This window comes from Rosa rugosa, chromosome 5 (assembly GCF_958449725.1).
Source record: "Rosa rugosa chromosome 5, drRosRugo1.1, whole genome shotgun sequence".
Classification (NCBI taxonomy): domain Eukaryota; kingdom Viridiplantae; phylum Streptophyta; class Magnoliopsida; order Rosales; family Rosaceae; genus Rosa; species Rosa rugosa.
In genome coordinates, this window is record NC_084824.1 from 21,442,744 (window position 1) to 21,462,485 (window position 19,742).

Consider the following 19,742-nt stretch of genomic DNA (forward strand, 5'->3'; position numbering starts at 1 on the left):
ATATGATTACACTAGAAACTAATATACTGACATACTTTTCATTCTTGACTTTCTATCTAAGCGTTGGAATTTAAATTGGTTCGCAAAATAAAGTGAAAAGCGAATCCTTCTTGCCCCTTCCCTTATCTTCAGGACATTCTGATATATTTATTGATTTTTGTTTTGGGCTTCTCGCTTAGCTTTTTTTGTAAATTTGTTCTTGAAAATTTTGCAATGTGAGCTGTTCATGGACCTGGCTCTGTCTGGTTTTTGGAACTGGAAGTAGATATGGACAACATAGAGGTTTCTCATCATCTTCAGGTTATTTTCCTTGAAACTCTTTTGGTGCTGTGTTTTTAAATTTGTCATGGGTGGCGCTTCATTTTTGAAGCAGAGAGTTAGGTGGATTGTGATGCTTATTGCCCAATTCAGTCTTTCACTGGCTAAAGATTATTGATGACTAATACTGTAGACCTTCGTTGTGACATAAGTGTACTTAATGTCCTATCTCTCAATGCTTTGGTTTTGCTATCTTAGGCTGAAGTTTTTTTTTTTTTTGAAATGTTTAGGCTGAAGTTTTATGAACCCTGAATTTTTCATTGATATTTCTGTTGAATTATTACGATTTAACAGATACCCTGTTTGTGAAGCATTCATTGTATACACTATATATGAATTTGTCAATAAACTATTGGTATAGATTGAAAGTGTCAGTTTGTATCTTATATTTGCTAGAAAATAAACTGTTTTGAGGGGACTACATTAGGATGAGGAAGAACCCTGCTTCATTGCAAGGTGATGTTAGTTGCTAAAACATTATGAGTAAATTAAACATAAAACGACTCCACTGGTGTAGTGATTTGCAATACTTTTTAATTACTTTTTGTTTATAATTAAGTGAGATTCTTTGACATATGATTCTTATTAGGAGTGTGACAGTAACCCATTCTAAACAGATATGACTGAAATTCCTAGGTTGGCACCTCCCCTGCATTCTTATTGCAATTGTTATAATATATGATCATGATATAAAATTGTCAACCCTAGAAATGAAAGGGATTAAACAGTGACTTGACTGCTTATGCCTTAACAGCTTGCAGGCATCTTCCTCCATAATATAATGATCATACATCAACTTAATGAATTGAACAATATGGTCTGGTTGCTTATAATGCTTGTGCCATGTGAATGCGCAGGAAACGATCCTCAATTATGAAATTGAAGTTTCTAGTTCTATAAAAGGCAACATTGTCAAGCCTACATCTCTCACTTTATAAATTGAAATTCTTACCTTGGTTATAAGAGAGAAACAGTTGGTCTGTGTCTGTGTCACAGTTTAGAAATTTAGTATTTCTGTTGCAAAGAGAAGGAGAGATGGCTTGTAGACCTTCTGCTTACTTTTGCTGTTGAGGGAATACTTGCTAAAGTAACCTTGCATTGGAACAATTCATCCTTGCCTGAGGCTTAACAGAAAAACTGAAGAAACTGGGTGAATCCTTATACTGGATTGGAAAGTGTTTCATGATGCTGCAGAGAAACCTGAAGATGGAAGTGAGGCATTGGAAGACTGGGTGAATAAGCTTTCGATTGCCCATGATGCTGATGATGTCTCAGATGGATTCCAATATGAGGTTTTCAGAGACTAGTAGTTCAAAGCAGATGAAGAAGATGGTACTGCACTTTAATAAAAGGGTTATTATCACAAATGGTACCTGAACTATACCTCAATCTTATCAATGGTACCTGAACTTCAATTTTGATCACAACCAGTACCCGAACTTTTCGATTTCATTTTAAATGGTACCTAGAGCCACCTCCGGTCACTATTCCGACTAAAAACGGCATGGGAGGCAATCATAGTGATGATTTTTGATGATTTCAAGGGTTGCAATCATATATAGTGATGATTTTTTGGTAATAGACTTGCCTTGAACTTGTTTTTTTATTTTTAAGATTTGGCTTTTTTGACCGGAATAGTGACGGAATGTGGCCTTTGGTACCATTTAAAATGAAATCGAAAAGTTCGGGTACTGGTTGTGATCAAAATTGAAGTTCAGGTACCATCGATAAAATAGAAGATAAGTTCAGATACCATTTGTGATAATAACCCTTAATAAAAATAAGGGTGTGTTTATGTATGACTTTTGACTTCAATTCAATGTTAAGACGGATCTGAGGATTACTTAACTGAGCAAAGGCAGGGGTGGAAGGTCAGCAGGGATTGCTTCAGCACCTTCAATTAGAGTTGTCAGGTTTTCCCATACTTGAGGATGTTTGGAATGATAAGACTAAAAATTGGAACGATTTGAAGAGTTGTTTGTTAATACTCAGATCCGTTCGGGTAAACATGGGAATTGTCAGTACCTGCATTTCCAATGTCACATTGATCACTGAAACATTTCGAAGTCATATGTGTGATTTGAAACTTATTCAACTAAGAATGTTGGTCCATCTTGATGGATAGAACATTCCCAAGTGGTAGTAGTTCTCTGATAGATTCAGATCAATTGGAAATTGGAAGGTTGATTGCTAAAACGTGTGCGGGCGTACCATCAGTGGCAAAGCTATGTACCATTAAACATTTTCATTTTGAATCTGCATGCTGTATTTGAATTCTTATTTTTTTTCTTTTTCTTTTCTTTGTCAATTGTCATATATATTTGCGTCACACATCAAGGATATAAGATGTCAAAATTACTAGAGCAACTTGAACCTTTAGACAATAAAGCAACAACCATAACATATTGAAACAACTTGGATATTAAATTTCAACATATTATTCATAGTTAGAGTCCAACTCTGGATGGCAGAAGGATTGCTTAACAAAAGTAATCAAGAGATGGAAGATACAGGCAGGTGTTTTTTGATAGTGTATTAGAATCCCTTCCGTAGACTGTCTGAACGTGAGAGCTCGAGGTGGCATACGCATCAGCTTCGACATGTTTCAGGGATTCCTACTTCAACACTTGAAATCATGCGAGAAACAACTGTTGGGAGATTTTGCTTACTATTGTTGAATGACAATGTCCCTGCAGATAACACATTCCAAGGTTTAGAGCTTTGCATGGGTTACATTTATATAGGGCTGATACAGAGCAGTTGTCAATTTCTATTGTCAAGTTGATAGGTCAAATTTTCAAGACAAAAATCACAGCTCTCCCAATGTCTTTTGGCAAGCTCTATAACCTGCAGACATTGAGAGTGTACGTACGGTACTAAAAATTTAAAGTTCAGTGCTAAGATTAATCAAATTGAAACATCTTCAGTTTTGATAAGGAAATATAGTGGTAGTTTCGGCTGCAGTATTGAGTTGCACCATCTCTAGAATTGACTGATTTGGCTTGCTTGAACCATCAAGCCCAACTAACCACTAGATTTGGTGCAATTAAAAGGAGATACATAATCCTGAAAAATACATGTAACAGGGTAACTCATATATATGCTATCAGTTAGATTACCTGCTCCTAATTTATTTAACCATCAAGCCCAAGTAACCACTAGATTTGGTTTATGCAAAACTGAAACCATTACATACCTAATGAGTATATGGTGTTAGAAATAAGAAAGCAGAAGTAAAGATTAAAAAAAAAATTAAATAAATAAAATCAAGTGTTGGAACCAATAATTGAATTTCAATTATTTTGTGCCTCTGCTGGACGGCTGGACCCTCCATTACCTCTCTGGCCTTTGGACCTTTTCTATGAATCTTCTGTTGACTTAGAAAAAAGGATAGAACAACAGACTACTTGATCGCTCTCGGCCTGTGTGATTAGTATTCACCATTGAGATTGAGAGGGAGACTCTTACCCCGGAAAAGATGTTTGTACTCTCTCTCCTTACTTCGGCTGCCGGAGGAGTGGTGAGTAAGGTGGCTTCACTTGCTACTGATCAGTTGAGACTTGATATCGTCTGGGGGTTCCGCAAGGAACTGAATAAGCTCAAAGAATCCTCAACTCAGATGGGATATATCATACATGATGCTGCGCACGAACCTGGAGATCGGGAACTGCGGGCAAGGGCTGAGTGGATGAAGAGGCTTATAAGTGTAACTTATAATGCAGAAGATATCTTGGATGGACTTCAATATGAAGTTCATCGGATCGTTATAAAGGAGACAAGGCTGGATAAGAAGATACTTGGCTTCTTCTCCAACAATCCTGTTGTATTTCGTCTTCAGATGGCACTCAAGATTTACAACATCAACACATCCTTGGATGATCTCAACAAGCAAGCACCCGGTGTGGGACTCGTCAGATCAAATGGAGGTGCAGCAGCCAGTCAAGGTATGCAGGACAGGGAAACAACCTCATTCTTTGAGAAAAATGAATTCACCTTGAAAGATGCAATCATTGTTGGAAGGGATGAGGTGGTGTCAAATATAATTGCAACCTTGACCAACTCCAACAATCAAGAAAATATTCTTTCGGTGATGGCCATTGTGGGATTGGGAGGCCTAGGTAAAACAACTTTAGCTCGCTCAGTTACCAAGCAACTGAAAGGTGAAATGGAAAAGTACTTTGATATAACATTCTGGGTGTATGTATCTAATTCTTTTGATGTCAATTCAATTTTACGTCGAATGCTGGAATCATATGATGACGCGACTGTAGCAAATCTTTCAAGTCGGGAAGCATTGATTGGAAGGCTCCAGCTGAAGTTGAAAGAGAAAAGGTATTTTCTTGTACTTGATGACGTTTGGAATGAGGATGCTAATGATTGGGATGATTTGAAGCGTTGTCTGTTGCAACTATGTGCTGCCAAAGGAAGCTCTGTGATTGTCACCACCCGTAGCGCCAAGGTTGCATCAATCATGGAAACACTTCGTAGGTGTGATCTAGAGACTTTATCGGATGATGAATGTTGGTCCATATTGAAGGATAGAGCGTTTGCAGATCCTAATGCTCCAATAGCTTCAGAACTAGAGGGACTCGGACGGAACATTGCCAAAAAGTGCGCTGGTCTTCCATTGGCAGCAAAGGTACGGTACCTTCACCTTATTAATTATTTAATGTGTTGTTGAACTATTTGATAGGGATAGATTAAGTTGTGCTAAAATTTGAAAATCATACAACTGTAGGTTTTGGGAAGCTTGATGCGTTCTAAGAATAGTAGCAACGAATGGTCGTCAATTCTGGAAAGTAAAATATGGCAGGTATCATCAAACAGAGGGGATAACAGGACCATGCCGGTTCTGAGGTTGAGTTTTGACAATTTGAAATCACCATTGAAACAATGTTTTGCATATTGCTCCATGCTCGAGAAAGGTTCCTCAATTGAAAGAGATAACTTGATCCAACTATGGATGGCTCAAGGTTTTCTCCATCATTCTCATGATCACCAAAGCAAGCAAGGGATTGAAACAGAGGATATAGGCAATAAGTATTTTGATACGCTACTGGAGAACTCTTTGTTTCAAGATGCTACAAAGGATGAGGATGGTGTTATCACCCGATGCAAGATGCATGATCTTGTGCATGATGTTGCAATAGAAGTATCCGAGTGTGAGAGCTTTACACCAGACTTCAATCATGAGATGGATGCTCATGAGATTCGACATGTTGCATGGATTCCTACTCCAATACTAGAAAGGTTGCCAGAAACAAGAATTTCAAAACTGCGCTCACTCTTTTCAAATGTCCAGGTCTCTAATACTATTTTCTTAAAGTTTAAAGCTTTACGTGTCTTAAGTTTTTGTGAGACTGAGAATCAGAAGTTGTTAGACCAAAAAGCAGAGAATCAGGAATTGCCAGATTCACTTGGTAAGCTGAAGCACTTGAGGTATCTAGATATTTCCGATACAGAAATTGAAGCACTACCAAAGTCTATTGGCAAGCTCTATAACCTCCAAACATTGAGGTTACCTTGGGATCTCGAAAAGTGTCCAAAGGAGATTCAAAATTTGATCAACTTGAGGCATTTTTATTTTGGTGAGGGGATGAAATTTGAGGCTGAGATTTTGGGGCGATTAACTAATCTCCGAACACTGCCTTCCTTTAATGTGGGTAAGGAGAGAGGTCCTGCAATTAAGGAGTTGGGTGGGTTGAACCAATTGAGAGGCCACTTAATTATTGATGGGCTACAACATGTAAGGGATGGAGAAGAAGCAAAGAATGCTAGGTTAGTGCAGAAGAATCACTTACGTGAGCTAACATTTAAGTGGACAGACGATGGCTTGGCGGATGTACTAGATGATGGTTCATTAGGTAGTCACGTGCCCCCTAATGAAAATCAGACGGATGTACTAGATGATGCTAGTTCATTACTACCTAATGAAAATCAGACTTATGTACTAGGTGGCTTGGAACCTCATGGTAACTTGCAAAGCTTGAAGATTGAAAATTTTATGGGTGTGAGATTTCCGTCATGGATAACGAGTCTCCAAAATTTGAAGCAGATTCGACTACTCAATTGTTGCAGTCGTGAAGGAGTCCCAACACTCGGGCATCTACCTAATCTAAGATCTCTTGAAATTAAGAGGATGAAAAAGCTTAAATGTGTGGGAGCTGAGTTTTATGGTACTAGTACAACTTTGTTTCCAGCACTGAAAGCATTATACATCCTTGGGTGCCAAGAGCTCATTGAATGGATGGAAGCACCGAGGATATCAGGAGAAGTAGTGGTATTTCCTTGCCTCGAAGAGTTGGAACTCAGGTACTGTCCCAAATTGAGAAATGCTCCGAGTCGTTTTCCACGTCTCAAGAGGTTGTGGATAGACGAAATGGACAACAACATGCCAATAGAAAATATAAGCACTCAGCTTACCACTCTCACCAATCTCTATATAGATCATGTAAAGGGACTAACTTGTCTACCAGAAGGGATCCTGAACAATAACAAGAGTCTCACATATTTGCAGATAGTTAATTGTGATGAGTTGACTTGTATTGCTCTCGATGTATCTGACACGCTCCCTTGTCTTGAGGAGTTGAAAATAACTCGTTGTCACAGCCTAGAGTCAATTCGGATCGCACAGGGCATTGCATCTCTCCGTGAATTGTACATCTGGAGGTGTACGGGATTATCAAGCCTAGAGGTTGGGCTCGATTACTGCACCTCTCTTCAGGCGTTGCATATATATTATTGCCCAAATCTGAAGATAATTCCAATCACACAGGGCACGCCGTCTCTCCGGATATTGAGGATTCAAGGATGTGCGGGATTGTCAAGCCTAGGAAGTGGGCTCAACTACTGCACCTCTCTTCAGGAATTGGAGATTAAAGGTTGTCACAATCTAACATCAATTCCAATCTCACAGGGCATCACATCTCTCCGGAGGTTGAGGATTATTCGTTGTCAGAGATTATTAAGCCTACCGAGTGGGATCCAATTCTGCACCTCTCTTCAGCATCTGCGTATAACTGGTTGCTCTAGTCTAGTATCCATTTCAGTATCATATGTGTGCGACCACCCGGACTCAACGAATGAACCGGCGGAAGTCTCTACGGGTGTTGTTGAGTATTTGTCTATACAGGAGGATTGTTGTAATCTAGAATCTATTCCACCTAATCTCCGTCAGTTGTTGATATGTCATTGTGGGAAATTCAAATATGTGCCCATAGGATTTCACCGCCTCACTCGTTTGAAGATGCTGCAAATTGGTTTGTTCTGGGAGGAGCTGGACGCCTTCCCTGATTTTCAGCTTCCACCACCATCACATAATTCACAACTTGAAAGCTTAGAGTTGGTGGGGTGGCCTAAGCTCAAGTCTCTGCCCCAACAAATTCAGCACTTTACTTTTTTAAAAACTCTCTGGATAGGAAAGTTTATAGGACTAGAGGCTCTTCCTGAATGGTTGGGAAATCTTACATCTCTTGAGACTCTACATATCTGGCTTTGCAAGAATCTCAAGTATCTACCTACACTAAATGCTATGAAAGGCCTCACCAAATTGAAGAAGCTCTACATTGAGGGATGTCCCCTGCTCAAGGAAAGTTGCACCAAGGAGACTGGCCCAGAATGGCTCAAGATTTCTCACATCCCAGAACTTGACTGTAATTTTTTTGACCAAATTCTTTATATTTTCTTGTTTCCTTCAAATTTCTTTCTTATTATGTCTCATTTTTCATCTTTCTTAACTCAGTTTGGTGAAGCTACGGAATGCCTGCCATACTAAACTAGAATGCCTGGTCATATTTCAAGAGGAAAATGTATTATCGATTGATTTCATTCAAGTTACAAGGTTAATCAATTCCTATTTGCCAGAGATTTATCCCTAAAGCAGGGTAAGCTTTTCAAACCACCATCTTTTCTTCTCTTCTCAAATTTCTTCTTTCACTAGATTTTTAACCAGATTTCCATTGCATTACCTATGGCATAAATTATATCTTAGCAGGTTCTATCATACTTAATGGGAAGATCAGATGAAGCTGAGTGGTTGAAGATCCAGTCACAATAGTTCAATCACCTCTCCCATAGTCCCATGTATGAGTTATTTGCTGTGTTTCATTGAAGATAAAGTGACCATGCATGGTAGTGGAGAAATATACTTCAATCTTTAAGGAAGACTTGCAGTGAAATAAAAATATAACAATACCCTGTTTGATTTATAGTCAATTCCTCGATTGCCATTTGCATTATCATTCCTTACTGATTTAAATTTAAGTAACTTTTCTTTCTACAATTTTACAAGGATTGGATTTGTTTTAGCTGCATCCAGAGTTATCTTAAACCAGTGGTGCAGTGACTTGATAAAGAAGTTTCCCCAACATTGTTTTCTTCATTCGTTTATGACACTTAATAAACTTGGCATTTATCTATACAACCCTGCTAAGATGATTTCTTAATTACTTTTTTTTTTTTCAATTTATATTCATAAGTTGTATGTCATTGTAACCTTTTATACTTTCTTTGTATCAGGTGTTAATTCAGCAGCAGCTATGAGAATGAGAAGTATCCACCTCAAGTGGCAGCTATGCAAACAAAAGATGCACTGAGGACAACCGACATGAGTGGCTGACTTCTTATTTTCCAAAGGTAGAGTGTAATTTGTGTTAGTTCTTGTTCCCTCTATCAGTTCCATCTAGTTAAACTTATCGGTTATCCTCATGTCTTGTGCCCTATTATTTCTTTTCTTTTATAAGTACTAGTTTTTGTGATGGGGAAGTTCATGCTCTAGTATAACCAAACAAGGCATTGATAAGGATGAACATTATTTTTCTTATTTTGGGTTGAGAGAGAGATGTTCAATGGCAATTATTGCAGGTAAAGTATCTGCCAGAGCACTTCAGACCCTAAATCATTTTCAGTTGTTAGACAATTGTGAATCCTCCAACAATGATGTGAAAAACTACTTAACGCTGAATCTAGCAGCGACCTCACCAAATTGCTGCATCTTGAAATTCTTGGTTTTCACCATATATTGCCTAGGGGTCCCAATTGTGAGATTACTTGTATTCCAATAATCTGTATAGATGCCAAAGTAAAGATTTGTATCCTAGATGCTCAGATCTTTGTTTAAAATCCACTGTAAACTATCCACAATTCTTCCTTCATGACTATTCAGTGTAGCAAGTGTGTGACTGCTTTGTTATGGAAAAGCTGTTTGAAGCATTATTCAAAAGAATTAAACTTGTTCATCCTTCTCTCTTTCTTTTCCTCAGCACTGGCAAATCATCTTTTCGAAATCAGGTCTACATTGAAGCATTAACACCTCCCTAAAGTAGCACAGTTGTAACACCTTCCTGGGGTTGAAGTTTCAGGGGAAACATGTGCATTGAGTGTTTGAAATTTCAGTTGTGCATGATTACTTCCGTTCATGTTCTAAATGCAACCAGTTCCTAAAATCATGTTAAGCTTTTCAAATCTTTACCTCTTCTTCCCTCCTGGTGTTCCTCTTTAATTTGATTCACAAGTTTTCAAATGCATTGTACTCTGCTCTGTATGCTATTTACTTGCTACAATTTTTCCCGTTTGTTTTAGCATCATTTGTAATATCTCACAAGACCTCTCTATCCTGATCAAATGGAAGAACAGCTTAGCCAGACCTGGTGCGAACTAAGTTCAGGTACTTCAGTTCTCCATCTTATGCATGTATTTGTTTCTTTGAATGTTATGCTGTCTCATGTTCTGTTTTATTCCTTTTATTTTCCCTCTTTTAACAGGTTTTTCTTTTTCTTCTCCTTTTTAGTAGTCAAGTGTTTCATAAACTTTCAAGTACCAAGCATCTTGTATATTAAACTTAGCAAAATAGAATGTACCATCAGTTACCTTTTGTTAGTTTCAACTATTCTCTGTATTGCCAATCTTTGCAATCATCTGCTTCCAAGTAGCACTTTGTGGTACAATATTGATTCACCTTTTGATACCATTCATTTATCTAAGGTAAAACCTTGATTAAGTTTTTCTTGTGCAAGCTATTTCTTTTAGGTCGACTTACTGCTTTCTTCTATGTTCGTTTGCATAAATTTTTTTGATCATTGTTCTAGTCGTTTTGGGGAATCACATGATTATTATTATTGTTTAAGTATATTGGTATTGAGAGAGATTGATGAGAGAAGTGTGTATTATTATTGAGAATAGGAGCCCTATATATAGGGATTACAAAGTACTAGTTCTAATGTTACAAGGAATACCAATCCGTGTAGGATTGAGAAATCTAGAACCTTCTCTCCTATTGCTACTCCTAGTTTGATAAGGTACACTAAATCGATATTCCTTCAACACTCCCCCTTGTGCCGCTTCAAACTTGGTGGTGACGCTTCATCCGTCGCCTCGTTAAAAACCTTGCCAGATAACAAAAACCCTGTGGGATAAAAATAACCCTGGTCGAAGGACAAAAAGAGCACAACACGTCCTTCACTCTTTGAGATCGAACATGTAGACATCATAACTCCCCCTGATGTCGATATCTCCCCCTGATTGCTACAATCGTGGGAGTTCGGATAACTTTCTCAATCCGATGCTCTTCACATGTTTCTCGAAGGTGGATTTAGGTAACGACTTAGTGAATAAGTCCGCTACATTATCCTCTGATCGGATTTGATTCACTTCAATCTTTAGAAGTGATTGTTGTTGCTGATTATAAAAGAACTTAGGTGATATATGCTTGGTGTTGTCGCCTTTGATGAAACCTAACTTCATTTGTTCAATACAAGCTGCATTATCCTCATAAATGCATGTAGGTTCATCTGTGGTAGACTTCAAACCACAACTTCCTTGAATATGTCGAATCACAGACCTTAGCCATATACATTCACAAACGGCTTCATGTAGAGCAATAATCTCTGCATGATTCGAGGAAGTAGCAACAAGGGTCTGTTTCGTAGACCTCCAAGATATCGCAGTGCTTCCCATGGTAAAGACATAACCAGTTTGGGAGCGACCTTTGTGAGGGTCAGAGAGGTACCCTGCATCAGCAAATCCCATCATTGTCGTTTTGATGGAAGGGAGTAGAGTGAGGCCGGCCACCCTTGGTGTTGGTGGCGGCGTTGGCGGCAATATGGCCGGCCACTTTGTCATGGTGGACGGTGGCTCCATGCCTAATGGGGTCCGATCCCATTCTTCCGTCATTCCTCTTCTCTCTGTAGGGATAAAATAGGCCCATATCAATCGTACCTCTTAGGTATCGAAAAATGGTCTTTACACCAATCTAATGGCGGCGTGTTGGCGCAGAGCTATGTCGAGCTAACAAGTTCACTGCGAATGAGATATCTGGTCTTGTGCATTGAGCTAAGTACAATAATGCGCCTATTGCACTCAAATAAGGCACTTCGGCCTCTAATGGTTCTTCGTCCTCATCCCTTGGACGAAACGGATCTTTTCCGGGCTCAAGACTACGGCCGATCATGGGAGTACTCGCAGGCTTCGCTTTATCTTCACTAAAGCGCCTTAGGACCTTCTGAGTATATGCAGACTGATGGATCAAAATCCCATCACTACGGTGCTCGAGTTCTAAACCGAGACAAAACCGTGTTTTCCCAAGATCTTTCATCTCAAATTCGGATTTCAAGTATTTAGCAGTTTCCTTCAACTCATCTAGAGTTCCAATTAGGTTCATGTCATTGACATAAACTGCTACGATTGCAAATCCGGAACTTGTTCTTTTAATGAACACGCATGAGCATATTTCATTGTTAATATATATCTTCCCAATCAAGTAGTCACTTAGACGGTTATACCACATCCGTCCGGATTGTTTTAATCCATATAGTGAGCGTTTTAATCTTATTGAAAACGCGCTCCGTGGTTTAGAGCCACTTGATTTGGGTAATTGAAGTCCATATGGAACCTTCATATATATCTATGAATCTAGATCCCCATAGAGATATGCTGTAACCACATCCATAAGCTGCATGTCAAGTTTTTCGGAAACTACCAAACTGACAAGGTAGCGGAAAGTTATAACGTCCATTACGGGAGAATATGTCTCCTCGTAGTCGATTCCAGGGCGTTGTGAGAAACCTTGCGCCACAAGGCGGGCTTTATATCTTACCACCTCATTTTTCTCATTACGCTTTCTAACAAAGACCCATTTATGGCCAACAGGCTTTACACTTGGGGGTGTCTGAGTTACAAGCCCAAATACCTGTCTCTTTGTTAGTGAATCCAATTCAACCTGGATCGCATCTTTCCATTTAGGCCAATCTGCTCTTCGTTGACATTCTTCAACAGAGCGAGGTTCGATATCATCATATTCTTTAATTCCTTTTGCAATATGATATGCAAATGCATCATCAATCGCCATAGAATTTCTATCCATCATCTCATGGACACTAGTGTAATTTATGGAGATCTCTCTATTCTCTGGAGTTGGTTCTGGCATTGGAGCGTCCCCCAATGATGTCTCTTGGACATAACCATAATCCGGAATATTCTCATGAGATGGATTATTCACATCGATGATTAATGGATTATTTTGTGCCAAACTCGCTTTCTTTCTTGGGCGAGAATCCATCGAACCTATGGGCCTCCCGCGCTTCCTGGCAGGAGCCGTGGGCCTAGCCATAACGTCACCATCATTGAGAGATGGGACGTTGGCGCCATGCTCATGCATTCTTGAGATGGCGTCATGTCCTCTACTTTTAGGGACTTCAATCCTTGTAGGCACGTTTGCAGCAGGTATATGTGATCTCGTCACTTTAGCGATATCAGAAAACGCATCAGGCATCGATTCTGCTACGTTCTGAAGATCGAGAATTCTCCGCACTTCAATTTCAGACTGTGCGGTTCGGGGATCAAGATGAGACAGAGTGGGGACAGAACACGACAATTCCTGTCGTTCCTGTTGAACATTGATGTTCTTATCTCCCCCTAACGACGGGAAGACTGTCTCATCGAAGTGACAATCCGCGAATCTAGCGGTAAAGAGATCGCCTGTCAAGGGTTCTATGTAGCGGATAATCGTTGGAGAATCATATCCAACATAAATGCCTAATCTTCGTTGAGGACCCATTTTGGGGCGCTGTGGAGGCGCAATAGGCACATAAACTGCACACCCAAATATGCGTAAGTGTGAGACATCAGGCTCATACCCAGTAACCATCTGGGACGCAGAGAAGGGTTGAGTGGCAGTGGGCCTCAGACGAATAAGCACAGTTGCATGCAATATTGCATAGCCCCAAATAGAAATAGGGAGATTGGTGCGCATCACCAATGCTCGAGCAACCATTTGTAGTCGTTTAATGGCGGCTACTGCGAGACCATTTTGGGTGTGAACATGAGGAACTGGATGTTCAACATCAATCCCAATGGACATGCAATATTCATCAAAAGTTTTTAATGTAAACTCCCCAGCATTGTCTAACCTTATAGACTTAATATGATGATCAGGGTGGTGAGCCCGTAACTTAATTATTTGTGCTAGGAATTTAGCAAATGCAGCGTTCTTTGTGGACAATAGCATGACATGTGACCAGCGTGTCGATGCATCAACCAATACCATAAAATATCGAAATGGTCCGCATGATGGTTGAATAGGTCCACAAATATCACCTTGGATTCTTTGCAAGAATGGTATATTTTCTTTGGTGTCCTTTGCATAGGATGGTCTCGATCCTAACTTTGCTAAAGAGCAGGCTTTGCAGAACGAATGATGGGCTTTAGAAGCAACCAATGAGGATTTTGGTTGAGCCACAAAATCACAAGTGACTTTAGAAGTAAAAGTTCGAGACAAAGGAGCCTTGGTGGCGTCAATGCCACCTTGAGGCCGCAGGGGGAAGGTGGCGCCGGCCAAGGATGGCCGGATTTGGGGGTGAACGGCGCCGTGAGGCGCAGGGGCTCATTCGGTGTCCAAAAACCGAGTTTTACTTCTTTTCGTTCTGAAAAAGGGATGTCCGTGTGAAGTCTTTAATATACGGATCATCATGTCACGACCTGGGTGTCCCAAACGGTCGTGCCAAAGCCTATATGTGTCGGAATCCCATAAATCATCTCTCATGACATGGTTGGATTCAATGACTCGAATAGTGGTTGCATACAACCCACTAGAGCGACACATAAGTTTCTCTAAGACTCGTTTATGTCCGTAGTCATTAGAGCTGATGCAAAGGAACTCTTGTCCATTCTCACAATATGTTTCCACATGAAAACCATTGGCTCTTATATCTTTGAAGTAATAAAGTTCGAAAAAATATGTCCATGACATGAAAAATAAATCGATACTTTATTAATAATAGCCAATGATTACATCAAAGTTTCTTGACCAAAATCTAATCCAATATAAAAATCAAACCGTAGACAAATCGTAGTCACTCAATCCGTTCGGTAATTTCAATTTAGTTGTGACCAGGTAAGGTAAGGCGAGATTTTGGTGGAGCGTTGCTCACTTTTAAAACCGTTCTCTCATATCAAACCTTGCCTAGACATCACAATTACTCTTGAGTACGCCTAGAGGGAAAGAGTTAATACAATAAGTCATTGTATTGATTTAAGGCATAATTGCCATTACATGATTCTTGGAAATAATAAAGACTATAAAAATCTGCGGCATTTTGTCTTCATCGCCAGAGTTAAAGTCTTTGTGAACTCGATGTCTTGATCACCCTGATGCGACTACCTTCGTAGGTACATTGCAAATTCAGGTTCATTGATCAGACGTTCCATATCAGAAATAGACACCATAAAGAGGGATTCTCCCTTGATTGAGGCGCATTGGCGCAATATGCATAGTCCCTAGGACTGGTGGCGTTGGAAAGTGGTGCCCATGGCCAACGTTGGCTCCATGGTTTCCAACCCTATGTCCCTCAAAATCACGCCTCCTACGGTCGTGGGATTTTCGCCTTGAGCGATTACCTTCTTGAGCATTTCGATCGTATGGATCATGACGTCGGTGGCGACTTTCTCTAGCCATAGGACGATGCTCTTGATAGCTATCTTGAAGCCTATCAAATCTTCTTTGCACAAGTTCATTGCCACGTCTTTCAGTAGTGGCCATAGCTTCAATAAGCTGTTGAAAACTTGTGATCCGTCTTGCATTTACATGAGTCCGGAGTAAGTCAGAGGACCTCATAGCATAGACGGGGAAGGTATTGAGGGTTTTCTCAATCAACTGGTCTTCTGTGATTGTTTTTCCACAAAGATGCATCATTGCTCTGATGTTGAGAGCTTCCGAATAAAATTGCATGACAGTGTCAAATTTAGAGAAGCGAAGATCTTTCCATTCTGCTTCTGTATTCGGAAGTATGGAGTCACGAACATTGCCATATCGTTCGCGAAGCGCATGCCAAAGCTTTATGGCGCTATCCTCATTTATGAACTCAAACTGTAGGTCACTATCCATGTGACGTTTCATGAAGGCAAGTGCCTTGGAATTATCTTTCTCAGTTTGAGGGTCTGGAGCTGTTTCTATAGGACAAAGCTCTTGGATTGTATGCAATAAATCACGGGCAATAAGGTGGATCTCGACATCAGTGACCCAAATTAAGTACCTTTTGCCTGCATAATCCAATGAAACAAAATCGAGTTTGTTCATGTTTGACATCCTGAAAGATGAAACAGGGACAAGTTAGTTTCGGAGTCAATGCTTCCACAAAAACTAATAAGATTTCCGAGCTATGCTACCAAGAAATCGATTTCCAAGAATGATTGGATTAGACCGAAACAATGATGTTTGTATGGTCGTAAATCGATGCTTACAGACGCTCTTAGTCCGAAATCTTACGAACGCTCTTAGTTCGTTAATTGCGTGAATCCCCACGATTCTGCTTTTCAATGATCGAACCCACGTTATAAGAAAGGTGGGATGTAGAAGAAGGGAGGTTTTCAAGTCCCCGAGAAAAGAAGAAGAAATATAAATTCCGAATTATAGGAACTTCAAAACTTACTCTTTTGAATACTTACATGTATTTGGATCACGTGCGTGTCGATGTAGGCGTGATGGAGCGAAGCAATCCAAGTAGAGGCGTGCAGCGAATGTTTATAAGGTCAAGCTTGTTGAAATTCGGAGCAAATTCTCTTCTGAACAGTTTTCACTTTGATTGTTGTACTGGTCTCAAAATAACTCCGATAAGGCTGAAATTCGGAGGTCAGATGGAAGAGACAGAGATGAACAACTTTGATGAAGAAAAGATTTTGATCCGAGGTTCCGAACTAGATGTTTCGGAGCCTGCAAACAGACGGACGTGCACAGGAAAGGGGAAAGGTGCAGTCGGTGTGCGTTGGTGCTGCAGGGGCAGTAGATGCTGCAGGGAAAGCAGATGTGCGGCAGAGCTGTAGGAGCAGCAGTGCAGCGACGCGGGGCTGCAGACGCACGGGCGCGTAGGCGGGCAGCACGGAGCGCAGGGGCGTGTAGCGCTGGGCGCGCAAGGAGCAGGCTGCAGCGAAGGCTTGGCTAGCTCGGGCTAGGGGCTGCTGGGGAAGTAGGCACGCAGGTAGGCAGAATAGTTGGTTTCGGTTTTTGTGGCTAGAGTCGTGCTGATAACGTGTTTAAGTATATTGGTATTGAGAGAGATTGATGAGAGAAGTGTGTATTATTATTGAGAATAGGAGCCCTATATATAGGGATTACAAAGTACTAGTTCTAATGTTACAAGGAATACCAATCCGTGTAGGATTGGGAAATCTAGAACATTCTCCCCTATTGCTACTCCTAGTTTGATAAGGCACACTAAATCGATATTCCTTCAACAATTATTATTTTTTTACCTAATGTCCGCTCTGACTCCTCTCCTTTATTACTCAGATTGTCTCAAAGATCAAGGAATTGGAGCATCCAAAATGATCTCAGGTGGCTGCTGTTTGGTTTGGTTCTTGCGAAGTCTGGTAACTTTGCGCTATATTGAGAACAAACTCCATCTGCATCTTGGATAAGCCATTTAGTCAAGCATGCATGGTTTCTAGAATACTGCAAGTGAATGGTCAGAAAAAGAAAAAAAAGTGAGATCTCAGAATTGCCAGGAGCATAGGAAAGCAAAATGTCAGTTTTGAAGATGAGTTTTGAAAATTTGAAATCGCCATGTTTTTCATATTGCTCAGTGTTTGTAAAAGTTAATAGACAAGGCTAACTGGATCCAACTCTGGATTAATTGGCAGAAAGATTGCTTGACAAAACTAATCAAGAGATGGCGGATACATGCAGTGGTTATTTTGATAGTGTATTAGAATACTGTGTCTAAATGTGAGAGCTTGAGGCGGTATACAACTGAGCTTCAACATGTTTCAGGGATTCCTACTTCAACACTTGAAATCAAGCGAGAAACAAGTGTTGGGAGATTTTGCACTATTGTCGAATGACAATGTCCCAGAAGATAGCATTTTCAAGGTTTGTGTGGCTTACAGTTATATGGGGCTGATATTGATGAGTTGTTGATTTCTATTGGCAAGTTGATGGATCGAATTTTCAAGACAAAAATCACAGCTCTCCCCAAGTCTTTTGGCAAGTTCTATAACCCGCAGATATTGAGAATGTACATACAGTACCAAAAATCTAAAGAAGTTCCCAATGGAAGTGCAAAGATTAATCAACTTGAGACATCTCTAGTTTTTGATAAAGATATGTAGTGGAAGTTCCAGCTGCAGTATTGGTGCAACTGACTTATCTCTAGAATTGACTGATTTGGCCTGCTTGAACCGATTCAAAGGAGATGCATAATCTGGAACATACATGTAATGGGGTCACTGTTTGACCACACCAAGTATATGACACCTCGATCGAAGCATTCCGTCATCTTTTCCCTACTTCTGCCTCGGATGTATCCTTTTCCCTCTTACATAGGCTATCAGTTAGATTATTTGAGATAATTCTTTTTTGGTGTATTCAGAGCTAATTTAATGGTTCTAGACTTCAAAATTTCAAAACTTCAGGGTAATATAGGACACTCCAATTACTTACAGCTAAATTATTTAACGATCAAGCACACGTAACCTCTAAATTTGGTTTATGCAATCACCAAAATTGCCCCAAGTTTGAGGAATATGGACATTGGAACTCTTCAAAATCTGAGAAAAAAATGGGGGCTTTATTCTTTTTCTTGGAGTCAAGTTAGTTTACAACTTGGTGTTCTGCATCTCTAGCATATTTGATTCTCCAAGTCAAGAATAACTGCTACTTGGTCCCTTTCTTACCTAGCCAAAAAGTTAATCATTGCTTAATGAAGAAGAGCAGTTGTTAACTTGGGAATACAATTGGAAATAGGTATCTAAGCTACCCAAGTCTTGTAAGGGTGGGTTCACTTGGTTCTTTGCCTGTGCTGCAAGTCTAATATGTTCTATACAGACAGACGTGAAGAATTCTACATAGGTAGTGAGTAGTGATAACTCAAATTTTTTATAAAGCTATCCCCAATAGAATAGTGTACTGTTCTTTCATAAAGCTATAGCTGACATGGAGTGAAGGCAAAGTGATCCCAAGCCAACCATACGCAGCATCTATTCTCAACAGTCCAGCTATAGCTTTTACAAGAAAAACACTTGGAACTCACTACGCCTGCCTGATCGACCCTTGAGATTGAGAGTGATTTTGAAAACCCCGGAAATATGTTTATCCTTGAATCCGCTGCCGGCGAAGTAGTGAGTAAGGTGACTGCACTCGCTACTGATCAATTGAGACTCGATATCGTCTTGGGGTTCCGCAAAGAGATACATAAGCTCAAAGAAACCTCAACCCTGATTGGAGATATAATCCAAGATGCTTCTCATGAACCTGAACATTCGGAACTGCGGGCAAGGGCCAATTGGATGAAGAAGCTTATAAGCGTAGCTTATAATGCAGACGATATTCTTGATGAAATAGAATATGAAGTTCATCGGATCGTTATAAAGGAGACAAGCCTGGATAAGAAGATACTCGGCTTCTTCTGCAACAATCATGTTGTATCTCGTCTCAAGATGGCACGCAAGATTTACAACATCAACACTTCCTTGGATGATCTCTACAAGCAAGCAGCCATTGTGGGACACGGCAGATCAAATGGAGGTGCAGCAGCAAGTCAACGTAGGCGGGACAGGGAAACAACGGCATTCCCAGAGATAATTGAATTCACCAGGAAAGATGCAAAAATTGTTGGAAGGGATCAGGTTGTGTTAGATATAATTGCAACCTTGACCACCTCCCACAATCAAGAAAATATTCCTTCGGTGATGGCTATCGTAGGATTGGGAGGCCTAGGTAAAACAACTTTGGCTCGCTCAGTTACCAACAAACTGAAAGAAGGTGAAATGAAAAAGTACTTTGATACAACGTTTTGGGTGTATGTATCTAATATTTTTGATGTCAACTCAATTTTACATGGAATGGTGCAATCATGTGGCGTGACGGGAATAGACTCTTCAAATCAGCAAGCATTGATGGAAAGCCTCCAGCAGAAGTTGAAAGACAAAAGGTATTTTCT

General features: G+C 40.1%; 1 protein-coding gene across 5 annotated transcripts; it reads left to right on the forward strand.

Annotated features, from left to right (window-relative positions):
- Nucleotides 1–3,681: 3,681 nt before the first annotated feature.
- Nucleotides 3,682–18,886, forward strand: LOC133709828 (putative disease resistance protein RGA3). 5 transcript variants are annotated; one of them, XM_062135730.1, is made up of 7 exons: nucleotides 3,682–4,957; nucleotides 5,057–7,970; nucleotides 8,060–8,201; nucleotides 8,312–8,448; nucleotides 8,836–8,952; nucleotides 9,607–9,982; nucleotides 17,096–18,886. In XM_062135730.1, the coding sequence occupies exons 1-3, from the start codon at nucleotides 3,797–3,799 to the stop codon at nucleotides 8,065–8,067; spliced, it is 4,083 nt and encodes a 1,360-aa protein (XP_061991714.1). In that variant the 5' UTR covers nucleotides 3,682–3,796; the 3' UTR covers nucleotides 8,068–8,201; nucleotides 8,312–8,448; nucleotides 8,836–8,952; nucleotides 9,607–9,982; nucleotides 17,096–18,886. The 5 variants fall into 5 exon arrangements, with proteins under 5 accessions (XP_061991714.1, XP_061991710.1, XP_061991712.1 ...); XM_062135726.1 differs by having other exon boundaries at nucleotides 8,312–8,400; XM_062135728.1 differs by having other exon boundaries at nucleotides 8,312–8,400; nucleotides 9,898–9,982.
- The last annotated feature ends 856 nt before the right edge of the window (nucleotides 18,887–19,742 follow it).